Genomic DNA, 17,826 nt, shown 5'->3' with positions numbered 1-17,826 from the left:
ACTCGGAGGCGGGACCGCCGCGCTCCCCGCGCGCGCCCGCGCCGGGTTTTAGCAGCTGCTTGCAGGGGGGGACGGGACGCGGCCGCCTCAGGAGCGAAGCTGTATCCCCAGCCAGTCCCAAATACCCTTATACTAAAACAGGGAGGGGAAAGGGCTATACATAGGTCGCTGGGGGTTGTGGGACACCTGCGTGGCGCACCAGGCGGCGCTAGGCCGAATCCTTGCCACAGGCTGGGGAACTTGAGTCAGGTCCTTTTGGGCCAAAGCTCCTGAGGGCCACACGCCGGCGGTGGGCGGAACAACCAAGGCAATGTTTACCCCCTCCTCTCTAACCCTGCGACTCCCCTGTTCTGCAGGCACTGCTACTCTGCAAGGATACCTAGACACGGATACAGTGGCGCACATATCATAGCAGGAGCAAGGAAGCATTTACAGCCAAAGGGCCTCCCAAGGGCCACATGCCAGTAAAAGGTAAAGGCAAAGGACCCCAGGGTGGTTAAGTCCAGTCAAAGGTGACTACGGGGTGCGGTGTTCATCTTACTTCAGGCTGAAGGAGCCGGCGTTTGTCTGCTGACAGCTTTCTGGGTCATGTGGCCAGCATGACTAAACTGCTTCTGGCGCAATGGGACACTGTGACGAATGCCGGAGTGCACGGAAACGCCATTTACCTTTCCACCGCAGTGGTACTTATTCATCTACTTGCACTGGGATGCTTTTGAACTGTTAGGTTGGCAGAAGCTGGGACAGAGCAATGGGAGCTCTCCTCGTTCCGATTTGCAAGCGCAAGAGGCTCAGTGATTTAGACCATAGCGCCACCTGCATCCCTACACATGCCAGTAGTGGAAGGGGCCAAAGGCAAAAAAATAAATAAAATGGATGACTTATAGAGAAGGATCTGTTCCAGCAACACAGGAATCGCCTGCTCCCTGCTGCTGCACCGTTATACATCTAAGAAAGAAAGGGACATTGTCACATCTTGGCTGGTCAAAATCACTCAAGAAAGGTGTAGGACATAGCTTTTTTGAGATTTTTGATCTGAAGAGGAAGTATATTGTTGGGAGCACCCTAAGAACCAGAGAAAGAAGCCTGGGAGGCTGTATTTGGTTGTGGGGCCTGAGGTTCCACACTCCGTATTGTAGGTTAGTCTGGCCCCAAAGTTTCTCAGACTATTTGCAGAATTCATGCTTTTCATTCCCACATCAAATTGTTCACCAATGCCTTACTTATTCATCCGTTTATGTATCATACAACAAGGTGCCACCCAAGCTCTTGACAATTAATTACTTGTAGCCCAGTAGGTGAATTGTCTCCACCAAAGCTGTTATTACAAAAGTGTCCTATCCACCCTGTGCTGGTTTTTCCAAATAGGCCAGCCCTCACTTGATACCATAATTACTTCATGATGCCCACGCATGTGCAAACTTGCTCAGACAATGCATTCACTAGATTCTGTCATTCTCAAACACGTTGATGCTGTAAGAAGCAAAAGTTTCATAATATGACCTAACATAGCCTCCACTGGATAAAAGTGTTTTAGTTTACATTAAGTAGTAAAACTGGGCTGAGGGACAGTAAAATATCTTCCAACAGCAGTTAAGAAAGCATTTACAGGACAGCACTTAAGTGCAGGCTGTAAATAAATCTGCAAAATGCAGGACAAGTTGTGCAATTTTTGTCTGGCTGCTTGTTATTGATTGGATATAGCTCAAGTTGCAAGTATTGTGAATGATCTATTGATCCGTTTAAATGATGGAAGCTATCATCTTTGAGATATGGTCAAAGATATGCGGGCCTGTCATCAGGTGCAGAATTCTTGAGCATTATGCATGTCTACATTCCATCTGTAGACATGGCAATAATTAAAATGAAGATGTGCACATTTCAAAGAATATAATGTGCTCCACCTGAAAAAATGTGTGGAAATTCTACAAATGCTAACTTTGGCAGCATGGGGGTGGATTGTGGGTGGGATAAGTTCTGTTGCTCTGGCTCCCGCTAGCACACCTGCTTCATTGATTCTGGCTCAAAGTAAACCTTTCCCCCTTCAGAACTATATTATGCAAATGTTTGCAGATTTAACCAATAAACTGGCTAACCCACTAAAGCAAATAATCAACTAAATTTCAGTCAACCCTAGTTTCAAACAAAGTCTTCGGGATCATGTTAACTTCCATCTCATCTGTAACTTTCATCCAATGCATGTTAATATTCTATGTAGCTCTGTGTATCAGCTCCACGACAAAGGGTAAAGCCACAATTTAATAAGCATTGGAGGTAACCCGGCATTTCCTCCCGTAATGCTCTACAAAAGTTTTTGTGACATAATTGCAAAGCTGCCTTGGCAGATTGCTCTACAGTATAATTTTAGGTGTCTCAGTAGATTATAAACCAGCCTCCATCACCAAATGATAGTGGGTTCTTGTCACAATACTATGATGGTAGAGGGCTGTTCTGTCATTTAGAGGCTTCAAATGTTATTGTCAAGTAGCTTCATAGAAATTGGAATTCTGTGAAAAGTTATGGTATCATTGCCTTCTAAAACATCCCACTTTTAAGCAGAACATGTCAATCACTGCTTTAGTAATATAAAAGTGCAGCAACCATTTTAAGGGAAAAGCTGTATGGAGCTCAGAAACAAAGCAGAATAAGGTTTACAGTAAGCATGACAAAAATACCAAGTACAGAAAACAGGAGCTGCATTAATTTACTCTAAAGTTGCACATTAACACAATCAGAACTTCATGTAGGTATCTTTACAGTATTTGCAGTTTTCATATTTACTGTGCTGGATTCAAACAAATGTGATTTTAACTATTTTCCTCCCATGCTGAAGAGGGATCCTTTTTCAAGGAAGGTTCTTTCATATGGTTAAGAGTTTGCTTTTAGGAAGTGTAATTTGATCTTAACAGGACTGAAAAACTTTGTCTCAACACATTATAGATTTGAGGGTCTGTTTTTTGCAGTTCTATCCAGAATGGCTGTCTATGCCTCCTGAGAGATAGTGGATACCCTTTGCTGGCTCTGTGCCAGCAAACAGCACTATGGCATTGTCTAATGATAGAAAATAAACATGTTCACAGAGGCCGAGCCAAAACATGTCCCAACTTGTCTGCTTGATGCAAGAAGGACCCCCCCCCAACCTTTTGGCCATTCTTTGTTAACACCTGTAATATCAGGTGTGGGGAAACTTTGGCCCTCCAGATGTTGCTGAACTACTTCTCCCATTGGTCCCTACTTCTCTTTATTGGTAAAGCTTGCTGGGGTTGATGGGAGCTAGTTCAGCAATATCTGGAGAGCCAAATGTTCCCCACACCCATATAACTGGAACTGCTTACTCGTGTTAGCAGCAGTGATGGTGTAACAACGCTCACTTCTGCTACACTGGTAAAATCTGAAATGGTAAGATATTTGATAGGCATCTTCAAATATCTAAAGGGCTGTCACATGAAGGATGGAGCAAGCTTGTATTCTCCTGCTTTGGAGGGTAGAACCTGAACCAATGGCTTCAAGCTACAAGAAGGGAGATTCTGACTAAACACCAGGAAGAATTTTTTGTCAGTAAAAGCTGTTGACAGTGGAGCGGACTCCCTCAGGAGGTGGATTCTCCTTTCTTGGAGGTTTTTAAGCAGAGGCTGGATGGCCATGAATGCTTTAGTTGAGATCATTGCACAGCAGGGGGTTGGGCTAGATGACCCGCAAGATCCCTTCCAACTCTACAACGATTCTGTGGCATCATCATGAAGTATATCTGGAGTGGACACAATGCTTTCTGCCCTAATTGACACAGAACAATGGGGAAATGGAGTCAAGAAGTACGGTAGGAGGATTTGCAAATGCTGCCAAGGCTGTAAACAGGAGTCAAAGCAAACGGGTTGAGCAAGGAAAACTTAAAAAAAACTCCTTCACCCACCTCCCCAAACCTCTAGAAACAGTGTTCATCATAGAGTATTAGTCAGCCTTAATATAAATTGGCAACAATATAAAGGTTAAACTAGATGATGTGCAGGAAATCTAGAAGCAGATCCCCATTCCACATATACCCTTTTAAACAGCATACTAGGCTGGGAGATTGAACTCAATACATTTTCCTCAGCAGGGCAAATAGCTTGTGGGGTGGGTGGAATTTTAGTGAGAGAAATGGCAGAAAGGGCTAAGCAACCCACAACCCTCCTTCCTCAGCAAAAACAAATTTTGTTTCCAGAGTTGTTGCTACTTAAATTTTTTATCCCCCCCCCCCCAAAAAAAAATATGTATACGCTTCTGGCCCTATTTGCCTTCAGACACTAGATTACAGGATCAAGTCTATAGGTCCCCATTATACACTTGCATAGGGAAAAACTTATCAGCTTGCACCAGCTGGCAGCCTTATCCCAGTCCTGCATGCCAGCATTCCTCACCTGCAGAGCAGATGTATGTTGTATCTTGTGAATACCTTATTCAATAGGACACAACAGTCTCTTAAGGGGCATCTTACTGGCTGTTTATCAGCCCTAGAGCCTGAAACAGTGCAATAAGACAACACTGCTTCCTTCCTATCAGCAAATGGCTACTGAAAGATAGGGCAGACAGGATGTGGCTTTAGAGAGCAAAGTAAAGTTTATCTTGCAGCAGCTAAACTTCAGTCACAATGAGAAGTCTGCCAGATATATTTCTTAAATTTACAGCTAATTAAATTAGCATGCTTGTTGCAGACTTTGTTATAAATTCCCTAGCAAATCCATGCCCTTCAAGCTTACGAAAAGAATTGAATGCAAGGATATGGCATGCTAACAATACTACAAAAAGGAATGTTAAAGTAAACTTGCCTAATTCTTGTAGTGAACATGATCAGCAAACAGTAGTAGCCTCAATAAGAAATATTAAGAGCAATCATCTTCATGTTCAAGTAAGTATAGGCTGCAATCTTAAGTTACCGGTACTTTTAAAAAATTGGATGGGAAATCTTGGGAAGGTATAAATTTATTCAGTTTGTTGCTGCTGAAGCCTATGCATTTTATCGGTGTTTGCTTCAAACAGCTTGTGTCACAGAACCACTTTTATTTATCAGCTAATGGTCAGGGGTCCCATTACCTTTTACCTTTGTCTTTCAGATTCTCCCCTACAATCCCCCCCCCTTTCAATTTCTCTTTCCCATCATTCTTTTGACTTACTTTACTACATCTTCATAAAGATAACTGACAATATATGAGAAACATTGCAGATGTGCTAAACACCTGCTAAGTAGCAGCTATTCTACAAAAAAAGGTATTTGTTATATATTCAAGTAAGCATACAAATATACTGCAGCAAAATGCTCAGCTGAGTTCTTGGAAGTTTTCCCTTCTCACTCGCACTTGCTGCACAGTTCATCCTGACAGAGACCAACATGGACTGCTAGGTGAATATTGCTCAAATACAGACCCATTTACAAGGGGCCAACACATAACAGGCAGGGAATTTTCATCTCCCCCCCTCCCCCCCAAGAAAACTTCAACTTTTTTCATGCTGCACCGGTTTTGTTTTTTAAGTTCACAATGTTACAGAGAAAGCAATCAGAGCTGTAACATCTGAGAGGTTATCTATTACTATGCATGAAATAAAGCTAGATTTAATTCACCAGTGGAAACTTGAGGGTGATCTCTAAAGAAGATAGTTATCTGATGCAAAAGCATGTATGTTATATGGTACAGGGACTACATAAAGTTAACATTTATGAACATCCTCTAAGAAATACCCTGGTTTTGAAAGCACTGGAGCAAATGTTATGCTGAACCACCCTGAGGAGAGGGAGAAAATACTTGCTGTAAGAACTGGAGATTTCATTAAGATCAAAGTAACAATATTTATTGCATTTTTAGATTGCATTTTAAAACAGTAAATTAATAGTGCACAATGGCTTCACTTGAACCTTCTGAAAAGTGGGAAATCAAAAGCCATAACCCCCTCTCTACTTCGTGAATAGAGTGCAGGCTAATGTGCTTCTCCAAGGGGCAATATTTAGTTTAATAAATTGCCATCCCTGTGCTCTAAATACACTTGAATTAGTGCTCCTTGTACACTAAATCCATTTATTTTAAATTTGTTTTGTCTACATTGAGTGAAATAAAAACATCGCTCTGTACAATCCACTATGAGCAGTGAGTACAACAGCAAAAAGTATCATACAGTTTATACACACTAAATTTCTTCCCATTTCTCCTATAAAGGAACCAGATCAAACCTAATCAGTATGTAACTTAATTTGGAAGAACTCAAATTACAAAGGGAAGGCCAAATATTACAGCCCATAACTGTGCCCAGAAAAAAGGTTCCTGATCATATTAGTTGGAACATGAATGAATGCAGGTGGAGAAGTAAAGCATGCCAAAACTGTGTTCTCAGGTCTTTATAAATTCACCAAATATTTAAATTAAACATGGCTCTTTAAAGAAATGTCCAAAGCAGAGCAGTATTTTTGGAAATTCAGTCTTACCAGCTGTGTTTTTCTTGTAACCCAACGTATACAATGCGCAAAGTGCTAAGCAACACTACAGAAAACACATTTACATCAACACTGAAGATCCGGGGAAATGAAATTCCAACAATTTTATTTTTTAATGAGCTGTATTTTCTAAATTTGTTTTTATTTTATTTTTTCCTGTTTTCATACAGTATTGAAAACAAAACGCGGCACATTCACATTTTCCCGAGGAACTGTAAGGATGATTTCTACTGGGATAAACGCTGAGAAGCTTGAAGCTCAATCATTTTGATGTTGAAAAACTCTCCGAAGGAGAAAAGGCTTGATCTGAATGATCTAGAACATGTATTGTAATTTAATAGAAGAGATGGTCGTCTTAATATTTAATGATTTAAAAGAACTTCCCAGTTCATGCGAAGAGTATAGTCCAAGAATAAATCATATTTGCGGAACACATTTTATGCTACGTAAGTGTATACTTTGCGGTCCTCAGGTGTTCGTGCCAAATATTCACGCTCAATAAGTCCTTCAATACGCTTTTTAATAACAACTGGACTTGGTAGGAATCGTGCCTTCAGTTGTTGGGTTACCTGGAATAAAAAATATTTTAATATTGTTAATTATACTGGCACACACTAGACTTAACACTGACTTTAAAACAAGAGGGAACTTGTGCCACCTCAGTTAGCTGTCTTTCACAAAAGGCCACTGCATATTAATCAACATTCTATAAAGCAACCAATCATCTGTATCAAAAGATGTAGTTAGTAGCCTCAAGAGTTCAGCAGCATTTTATTTTTATTACACAGTTGACACTGCTCTAAAGCAGAGGTGGCTAACCCTTTTGGTCTGCGGGCCACATCCACCCTTGACTAACCCCATTCAGTGAGTGAGATTACCTCTGCTACTAGAACATTATGCTGCATCTTCTTCCTAGATTTCATTATCCGGACTATAGCAGCCTCTATCTCATGTTTTCTGTCATCATCTACTTTCTGTCTTGTTTCTTTTCTTTCTGGGTCCGATTCTCCTTGTTTGGCAGCAACTGAAAGAACAGAAGAAATATCTCAATTTAGAAACACTGCAGCTATTTAATTCTAAAGATACTGAAGCCAAAATATTTTTCTTTAGCAGTGTCAATAAATACTTGAAACATAATATGATGCAAAAGGACAACCAGCCGAAGTGCAAAATTGGAACCTATTTAAGATTAATAAATGATTATCCATTACAACAACAAGTTTTAAAACAGGTCAAATGCTTCTTGAGGGATTTGATATTTTTAGACCACAACTGAATGCATTTAAAAGGTTCCTTCACATTTGTTAAATTGCAATTCTGGATAACACTGGGTTTCATATATTCAGTCACACATGGAGATAAGTTATATAATACAACCTTTGGGGCTAGTTTAGCTTGCTTTGTTGAAGTGCCAGTTTCTACTGAGATAGTAAGAGAACTGGGTCTTTGCATCTGCTATAATCATGAAGCTTTCCTAGCATAAGTAGTTCAGTATTGTCTGTCAGAACATGCTTTTCCTATCTGCATAGCCCTACATCTGTAGCTGCTGTCAGTGGATCTTTAGCCTACTTCTTCATTTTAGGCTTCCATTTCCCTTCCAATTTGGATCCATCTCCATTTTCATTTTGTATGAGTATCCTGTGTATCACTGGCAATCGGTTTAACTATATACTAGTCAAGAAGAAGGGATAAGGCTACCAGGGTTTATTAGCTATGATGGTTTATGTTCTCCCTCCACTGTCGGAGGCAGTATGCCTTGGAATACCAGCTGCTGGGAATTACAAGCGGAGAGAGTGCTGTTGCATTCAGGTCCTGCTTGCGGCCTTCCTATAGGCATCTGGTTGGCTATTGTAAAAACAGGATGCCGGACCAGATGGGTCTCTTGGCTGATACAGCAGAGCTCTCATGTCTGAAGTAAATGAAGGCTTTAAGGATGTGCAAGCATAAAGCTCACAAAATATATGCCCAGTTTATTAAATTAAACACCCACCTGGAATTATAAGGCCACGATTTTATGAATATTTATATTCTCCACAGTACATGACATGGAAAGGATCACAAATAGAAGATACATAACAGAATCCTATCCAGCTTGCAATGAGGCAAGCATTGGTTCAAGAATATATTAGTTCCTTGAAGGCACCCATAAGAATGGGTGACTAGTTTAGTTTCCATACTAGAATGTATGATTCCAATATTGTAAATTCAGGAGTTGGACAGATTCTAGACGTGGTAGCTGAAAATGAAAGTGAGCATACCTGTTTGAATCTTGACTCTGTGCAGTTTGGATGTGAACTGGTCATTCACTGTAAATATGTGTCCATTTTCTATTTCTTTTGATTTCGGCTCTTTTGTGAGAACCCGTTGTGTTGGCTTTCCACACGCAAGTGACTGTAGCGCTCGTACAAGCTCTCTTTCAGGGATATCAGTCTCTTGTTGTATTTCCTACATTAAATTTAACAGCCAGATGGGTGGGGTATAAATAATAAAGTTATTATTATTATTATGATGGCAAAAGGTAGTTATGAAGAAAACAAAATTCTGAACAGTTTTGAAGATGTCTTCCCCCTCTAATCAAACTAGTTCAAGACTATCAATGGTTATTTTGACAAATTCAGAAAACATATGGCAGTAAATCTATATATAATTCATAGCTGAAAAGGCTATTTAAAGAAAAAGTGAAAGTTACTCTAGACTGTAAAAGTTGACAGCATTGTGTTTTAACACTTAATTTTATCACTTAATACAGTAATCTATATAAACTTCAACTGTGCAAGTTACTGTAGCACAGGACACCTTGTTCACAAATCTGTAGAGGAGTAGGATGATCTATATGTTCCGCATATAGGAATATAGGAAGTTTTACATAAACCAAGTGAAACTAGTGGTCCATCTAGCTTAGTACTTAGTTCTAACTGACAGTGGCTCTCTATGGTTCCGGACAAAGGTCACTCCCAGCCCTACCTGGAGATACTGGGGACTGAACCTGGGACCTTTTGCATTAAAGGAATGTGTTCTACCACTGAGCCATGGCCCTTCCCTCTTGGCACAGGTGTGCTGAAGAGTCCCTCTGAACTATACCACTTCAGACTCCATGTAGGAGGTAGGAAGTAGTGAGAGTTCCTTGTAAAAGGCTTCCTTACTATAAAGAAGCACTGAAAGAAGGCTGCTAGAAACCCTTCCCAGATTCCCTCATTTTCTACATGTAAGGATTTTTCTTTTTAAATGTGGGGGGAGCATTCAAAAATGCAATTCCTGCACCTGCAGACTTAAGCGTTCCCGTCCAGGAAATACTCTTGTCACTTGAACATGGTGCTCAGCAATTAGTGTCTATATAAGAACGAGATTTTTTACAAAATATATTAAAACATCAAACTAGAAAAGAATGGTAATTGCTTGATTACAGGATTGAATTTCCTTTGATTTAAATATAGTTTTAAGGGGAAGTAGCAACTAGACTTCCTGTCCACAAACTGTTAACATTCAGGCTGCTTGATTTTGTTTAATTTCACAATGTATCAATTCACCTTGTGTGGTGACACTTAAAGAATACTTTCACTTAAGTACTACTGTCACACACACATGGTGGCAAGATGGTAACTAAGGATTTGTTTTCCACATCATTACATGGCAAGTAAAAAATGAGTACACACCATGAAAAAGATGTGATTACTATCAGTAAATACTGTAAATAAATATATTTGGGCTTCCAACACTTGAATTTCACCCAATGCAATTCAAAGGAATTTTAAAATCTTCCTTGGATCACAGGGCTTTGAAACATATAAATTATTTTTAGAGCTGAACCCAAGAAGTATTTAAGTATATAATGAATGATACAATCTCAGACTTTCACTAACAAGTGAGGGTATTCCTGGATGAGGACCAATAAGATTCCAAAATACTCTAAAAGTGTTAGCAGCCTCATATATCAATAGTTCAAGAACTTCCTGTACAAATGGCTCAAAGGGATGAATAATCCCTCTTCTCCATACGGTAGAGGAAGATGAATGCATATTTGGGAGATAAAATTTTTACAGCTAGCAGAGAAAGTCAAAGCTCATACCTCAAAAGTGTATTTTTCTCTGTTGTTAAAGAGCATTAGTATCGTCATCTGGAAAGTGGAGACTTGCAATATGTGCTTCCGTGTGTTAGAGCCAGTTACTTGGGCGCCTCCTACACCAACCTCTGAGCCATCTTCCTGTTTTAATTTTCAAAAAAGTCAAAAATCATTCTCGGAACATTATGTTACGCTCCTTCTTTCAGCTTTCTATGTACTTACTATAAGGTATAAGTCATGATCTGACTCATCTGCTTGTAAATACAAAACAAAGATTTTCGTTTTGAGATACTCATTCCGTTTTATCCCAGTTTATATAACCACAGCTTCTGATACCCCACAGCTTCTCAAAGTGAACTATAATTCCACTGAGAGCCAGAAGCAAAGGAAGCCTGCCAGAAAGATGAAAAGATGAAAATATATATATTTTCAGAGAGTGCTATTCTGGGAAATTTGCAGTGCTAGATGGTGTGTGTGTGTGTGTGTAGATATTACACACACACACACACAGATGACTATATATATTAAAAGTGGTAAGTATTGTTAACATGAGCTTATATATGAAATACTGAAATGTATATGGAACTGAATTTCATTTCCAAGTTCACAATAGCTGAAGGCACAATTCAAAGCAATAATATGTTTACAGACACAGCTCTTACCTTTTTAACAGGACCATAGAAGGTGGCATTGAGATCTGCAGAGCCCATATGATGCTGGAGTGTCAGCTGCCTTCCACTATGTTTGGCTAAATAAAATCTACAAAATTCAAGAAGTTGAATGGCCATTTGATCATCTATACTTTTAACTATGGAAGCAAGAGCTTCTTCTATATCAATATAGAAGATTACTACTTTGTGACTGATAACATGGCAAGCAAGCTTCAACTGCATGCATATAAAGAAGCATTTAATGCATGCAGATTATCTGGCCATTAGCTGTATCTTCTTTCTTTTTTAAAAAACACATCATTCCACTAACCATTCACACAAATAATCTTAACCATTCCTTACCTCCTAAATATTTCAAAAGCATGTCTGGGGGCTGGGGGAATGTTGCACTTTGGTGTGGCCGACTGAGTAGGCCAGTAGCCTGTTGTGAGAACCCGCACTGTCAGATCAACACCACCTAATGAGACCTGCAGGAATACAAAGCAATACATTTGTTGTTGTTGTTTTTGTCTTCCGCATGGCAGGAAATAACATAGCTTGCTATTCAAGACAGAAGTGGCTGCCTTAATTTCATTAAACAAACTAATTAGAAGCTGGTATTCAAGGGTGTAGGGTACAGCAGAAAAACTTGTATGTGCAAAGTGAGCCTTAGGTGGAAGCAGGAGACTTTACACTTCCTATGAAATGCAGAAGGGTATAGGAGGGCAACCCAGACACATGGAGATAATCGAGAGGTTTTCTGGTGGGAGGAGAGTGTCAGTGAAGGATGTAGTGAAAGTAGTAGTAGAAGGATGTAGTGTACATTCTATAGGTACTTAACCAGATGGAGGCCAAGACAGGCATGAACTGAAGGATTTACGCAAGGCCAAAACAGAGAGAAAGTACTTATCCGATCATAAAAAGTTGCTATTCTGAACTGCTGCAAAGGCTAACTGAGGAAATCATAGAACTAATGTGAGGAACCTTTGCCCTCTGAACCACAATTCCCATCAGTTCAACACACACACACACACACACACACACACACACATGTGTGTGTTGTGTGTATATAGTGCAGAGAGAGAGTGTGCGCATATGGAAAAGCATATGGAAACCCTTGGCATGGATTATTTGGGGGATGGAGGGGAAAATGATCTGAGGATCACTTATGCTGTCCCCATGTTGGCTGAGGTTAACAGAACTACATTTATGCATATCAGCACTTTCTCTGTTTCATATTACTGCTGCCACTTTTGAAGACTGCTAAGTCTTTTATTTACTGTTTACATCTATCAGTACACTCATTCTGCAGGTGCTTTGATCTTCTGACAATTGCTTAATATTTGGCATGTTACTGAAATTAAATATTCTTTAAATAGTTATTGAAATTAATTGTTAATTGTTTCATATGCCAGGATAGTTAAACATATTCAGAGGCCTCGATTTTGAGGCAGCATAGCTTTGAGTTCAAGAAGCTGAGGACTAAGAATAGAGGAAGCCTAATACCTTCATGCTTGAGGGCCCCTTTGGGAGCATCGGGGGAGGGGGAGGGGAGGGCACTATTGGAAGCAGTTGCGTCCTTGGTTTGATCCAGCAGGGCTCTTTATATTCTTAATACTTTTTTTAATATAAACAAGCTTAGGTTTTAGTCAATATTCTGATCTAATTATAATAATATATAACAATAATATAAACAAGCTTAGGTTTTAGTCAATATTCTGATCTAATTATAATTCCAGTACAGTATTTGTTTTGACATGCTACAAAAATTATAATTTGAGAGCCTATGTAGATGAGACATTGAAAGATGGGAGATGTAAGCAATCTCTAATTTATTTAGAAATGATATGGGGGTGGAGGTGGGGGGAGAAATGCAATATGATCCTGAGGTTGGAGGGAGGGGGAGGTTCAACCCTTTCCTTGCACCGTTTCCCCAATTTAAATATGCCCTCTCAGCTATTAGCCCAATTTTACAGGTCATTTATTTTGGCCTTTAACCAAACAGTCCTTAAAATGATGTTATCAATAGGTCCTAATATCAGGTAACAAAAGTCAGTTTGATCCAATGAGCTAAGCTGTTACAGAGTTCTGAAAATTAAAACTCTGATGACACAGATGCTTTTATTTTTTTAATGCATGAACTACAAAAGGTCACAGCGCTCACAAAAATACTGCCAGAAGTTTAATTATATTTCATTATTTTAATAACAAAAAGCAGGTGTGTGCCACCTGCTGGTGAAGCAGTTCAGTTAACAGATTTTGTTTTTAAGATTCAAAATGTTTCTTCAGACAAAAAGTAGCACATACAGTGGTACCTCAGGTTAAGACTTAATTCGTTCCGGAGGTCCGTTCTTAACCTGAAACTGTTCTTAACCTGAAGCACCACTTTAGCTAATGGGGCCTCCTGCTGCCGCTGAAGCAAGATTTCTGTTCTTATCCTGAAGCAAAGTTCTTAACCTGAAGTACTATTTCTGGGTTAGCGGAGTCTGTAACCTGAAGCGTACGTAACCTGAAGCAAATGTAACCCGAGGTACCACTGTATTCTAGAAAGGGCTCTAACTGGCCATCAATTTACTGCCTCACAAATGTTACAATTTCCACAGTGCAATGCTACAAATATTGACTTCTTGTGGAACTCAGAAGGCAGAATTGCCATTAGTACTATGCAATGAAAACATGGCTGTCCTGAAGATGGCTTCTCTTGTTGGGATCACACCATCTCCCTTTTAGTGTTAGAGCTACAAGATCTCAAAGCTAGCAGGTGCTGGTGGGATGGGTGATGAAGGAAATCCCTGTGTACTGCGTGTCTCTGTTTTCCTTTGTCCTTAAAAAAAAGGAAGCCCCATGATTCTGTGGGAACCAGAATAAAGCACTGGCCTCATAATTCATCCTCCAAAGAGTCTCACATCCAGTTTATCCATTTGTATACAATCCTCAGTTTTTTGGTGGTCACTCCTAGGATTATCCCATGCACTATCCTCTCTCATCTGATCCCAATTTGTTGTTTCCCCTTTTCTTGCTCCAGCACCCAGAAAGCAATCACCCGACAATCTTTTCCTCCTTCAAACCCTTCACCTACGCACCACTACAGAAATCTTGCTTCCTAGGGCTGGCATTGCCTGTTTTGCAGCTCTCACCTTCTGCCACACTTTGCTTTGCAAGCTGCAGTAGTGATGTTGGTCTTTCCCTTTTCCAATACTTCATCCCTTACTGAAACCCAGCCTAAGTCCCTGTAACTGAACTTAACTCATATTCCTCTTCTGTTAATTCTCACCACCAGCTTCCTCTCCTCTGTTGCCTTCCTGCACAGAGCTCTCACCCTCCCCCCTTTACCGATGTACAGCGGTAAAAATTGCAAAATAAATTACATAAAGGAAAATTTCAATTTTCCTCCTCAATATGCACAATACATACAAAGCTGCTGAATTTATAGGAAATGGACAAATAACTTTTTAGACCCGAGTACAGATCTCTGTCCTTAATATAAAAGAGAACGAAAGAGTTATATATGCAGCTTGTCGAAATAATGCCCAGAACAGCTCTCTCTCTGCTGCTGCTGCTTCCCTTGGGGAGCAAGTGGCAGGAGGGAAATCAGTCGTGTCTAATTACTAGAGAACAAATGGGAAAGAAGAAAAAACAATGATCCAAAACTATAAACAGAGCAGGCGGAAGAGGAATAGCTGAAATTGCATACACAAAGCAAAGAACCAACACAAAATCAGTTCAATTCTATTCACAAATGTATTTAAAGTCAGTAAGCTGAATACAAAATGAAATGCTGATAAAATGAAAAATCAAGGTAAAGCCAGTTCATATACTTTCATAACTCTGTCTACACTGAAGTCTAAATCAGTGTCAGTTTATAAATGCAAAAGTGTTCAATGATTTTAACAAATGCTGGGGAATTACCAAGGAACAATATAAAATTTACTGAATTGTTGTTCTATCTGATTTGTTAAAGAATTTAAGTTGTGTTCCAATTGCAGGCCCACAAAAGAATGATGAAATTATTTAAATGGGCATCCAATTTTTGATGGTACTTTCTGTGCTTGTTGAAAGAGGCCAAAGAGATCTACAATTCCCCAGAGGAAACCTGAGAAATGGCTTCTACATCCAAGAAAAACAGCAGGGACACAAAATGACTCACTCCCAAACTGGGGAGGTAATGATGAATATATTATTACTCTAAATGCCTGTAATTGGGATAAAGAGGATTTATTCAGAGTAAGGATTTATTTACAGAATGTACCCATTTCCCAAGGAGACTTTATTGCAGGCAGAACAAGGTGCAAAGACACCAAGGATTAATTCCTTGCCTCAGGAAGTAATAGTGGAGTCCTGACTGGAAGTTTGGACATATTTTTTCCTACAGAAGTGTGTGACTTTTGAATCAAGTACTGTGTTGTATTTGGGGTTGCCTTTGAAAGGTGATTAAAAACTTCAGCTGGTTTGGAAGACAGCAGTAAAGCTGCTGACAGGAGCTTGGCACTGTGAGAAATACTGCATTACTTCTTAACTCCAGCGATTCCTAGTTTATTTCTAGATGCAGCTCAATGTGTTGGTTTTAACCTTCAAAGCCCTAAACTAGAAGCAGGGAACCTACAGTCCCCCTACTTAATTTCATCAGCCTCCCAACTTTTCTAAGGACTCTTCACCACCGAGGTGATGCTCTGTGCTGAGAATAGCATAAAAGATGAGACACTCCCACCCGCTAGCAATATTTGGGAGGAGTTACTTCAGAGTAAACATGCTAACCCAGTTTTTACCTGGAACAAGTTGCTCACACAGAGCCCGGTGACTGGTGTCACCTACTTTATAAAATGTTGGAATTATCTATTTCCATTCATCCGTTCCTTGAAAGGAGCAGATGTCCTCATAGAATTGTAGAGTTGTAAGGGACTCCAGGTCATCTAGTTTAACTCCTTGCAATGCAGGAATCTCAATTAAAGCATCCAGGACATATGGTCATCCAACCTCTGCTGAAAAACCTCCAAGGAAGGAGAGTCTACAACCTCCTGAGGGAGTTCGTTCCAGTGTCAAACAGCTTTTACCTGCTTCTCTCTGCAGGGATGGTTATATTGCTCCTGTTAAGCAATGGATCCCAACCTGAGTAGCTAGAGCTTCTCAAGAGGGTAATATCCCGGAACAATCTTCCTAGGCAGATCGATATATCTATCTATCTATCTATCTATCTATCTATCTATCTATCTATCTATCGTGTATAATATAATTAAGAACCTGTAAAACAACCCACTTAGCAATACAAGAATTCACTCTGGTATGTGCTCCACCATAGACTTTTTTCTGTAGGTCAACAGCCCTTAATAGAAAAATAGTTCCCCACTCCTGTCCTAATACTCTGGTTATCAGAAAGACTGCTTGCTGCCCTCTGAATATAGCCAACAACTATAACCTTAACTGGAAGCCATTCTCTTGGCACCTCTGCCTGCACAAGGTGATCCCAGGAAGATGATGTTTTCTCTGGTTGTACTCCAATTTTGGAACACATTTCCCAAGAAGACCCACCTGCAACCTTTATTGCATATTTCAGGAATCCAACAAAGACTGTACTATTTTTCTGGGCTTTCAGTAGTTGACCTATTTAAGATTCAGCGGCTTTTTGGGTAGCAGACTTAATACTAATTTATTTACTGGCTGCTCTCTTTATTTGAGTTCACATGTTGCTGTTTTATCTTGCTGCTGCTTTGTATTTTACAGTGCTAAATACTTTACTGGTTTTCTTTAATTGTTAAGCTGCTTTGGCTGCTAGCTTGCAAAAAGATAACCCATTATTCTAAAATAATTTAAAAATAATTAAATAAAAAACAGTATTTTTTTTATTCAGAAAGGCATTTCACTCAAAAACTTTGTTAGAATAACTGAAATTAGTGTTCAGATCAAGCAGTTAGCTTCTTACCCCTGTTGCCTGTAGATGTTGCCTAAATTCATCCATTGTTGTGTTTGAGATACTCATATCCCTGAACATTCCTTCCAGTTTTGATGTGAATTGACATCCACATTCAGTCTATAAAAAAGAAGAAGAGAACAATTCTTTTAAAATTATATATACCATTATATATATTTTTTCAGGCCACATACTTGGAACCAGAACATTACAAAATATAGAGAATATGTTTGAACTTGTTAAAGATATGAAAAAGCTAAACATATTCTGTTTGATTCCAAACATCAGTTCCAACAGTAGAAAACATCCCAAAACGTTTACCACAAAATCTTGTGCTATTAATGCAAAAGTATGCCATGATTTTAATGGTTGATGGGCAGGGTATAAATATATTATTATTATTATTATTATTATTATTATTATTACTACTACTACTACTACTACTACTACACCAGGCTTGGAGGGGACGGGACAAAAGTTGTTCTGTAAATGAACAGAAGAACCTGCTGTCCCAATCTTTTTAAAAATATAACAAAATATGTCTTCCTTATTCTTTATGTTTAGGAGGAAAGTTACAACTTTTGAATCAGGCTTTAAAGCCTTCCAAGGTATTCTGAATGACGTGCTATCTCCTATTGTTTTATATTGTTGGGTTTATGTTTTTATTAAATACCACTCTGTCTTAAGAGGAAACACAAAAATAAAGAACCCACAAATATAAACAAACATACACAAATAGAATAAACAGGGG

The 17,826-nt window shown here is 39.3% G+C and overlaps 1 protein-coding gene and 1 long non-coding RNA gene across 6 annotated transcripts in view; one reads left to right on the top strand and one right to left on the bottom strand.

Annotated features, from left to right (window-relative positions):
- The first annotated feature begins 5,142 nt into the window (after window positions 1–5,142).
- On the top strand, window positions 5,143–6,954 carry LOC309533521. Its single transcript, XR_014220274.1, has 2 exons — window positions 5,143–5,220; window positions 5,269–6,954. It is a non-coding gene; the product is annotated as an uncharacterized lncRNA (long non-coding RNA).
- CUL3 (cullin 3) overlaps window positions 6,550–17,826 on the bottom strand; it is a 44,217-nt gene continuing 32,940 nt past the window's right edge. For 3 of the 5 annotated variants that reach the window (XM_082224944.1, XM_082224943.1, XM_082224946.1), the window contains exons 10-17: window positions 17,088–17,195; window positions 11,534–11,658; window positions 11,183–11,279; window positions 10,527–10,661; window positions 9,722–9,790; window positions 8,719–8,905; window positions 7,339–7,484; window positions 6,550–7,029 (exon numbers count right to left, since the gene is read on the bottom strand). In XM_082224944.1, coding sequence (XP_082081070.1) covers window positions 6,898–7,029; window positions 7,339–7,484; window positions 8,719–8,905; window positions 9,722–9,790; window positions 10,527–10,661; window positions 11,183–11,279; window positions 11,534–11,658; window positions 17,088–17,195 — 999 coding nt within the window. In that variant the 3' untranslated portion in view covers window positions 6,550–6,897. The remainder of the gene's footprint in view (window positions 7,030–7,338; window positions 7,485–8,718; window positions 8,906–9,721; window positions 9,791–10,526; window positions 10,662–11,182; window positions 11,280–11,533; window positions 11,659–17,087; window positions 17,196–17,826) is intronic. The other 2 variants (XM_082224947.1, XM_082224945.1) reach the window with 1 other exon arrangement.

This window comes from Podarcis vaucheri, assembly GCF_965113315.1.
Source record: "Podarcis vaucheri genome assembly, chromosome: 5".
NCBI classification, from domain to species: domain Eukaryota; kingdom Metazoa; phylum Chordata; class Lepidosauria; order Squamata; family Lacertidae; genus Podarcis; species Podarcis vaucheri.
Note: the sequence above shows the minus strand (reverse complement) of the source record. Positions and strands in the feature narration are given on the sequence as shown.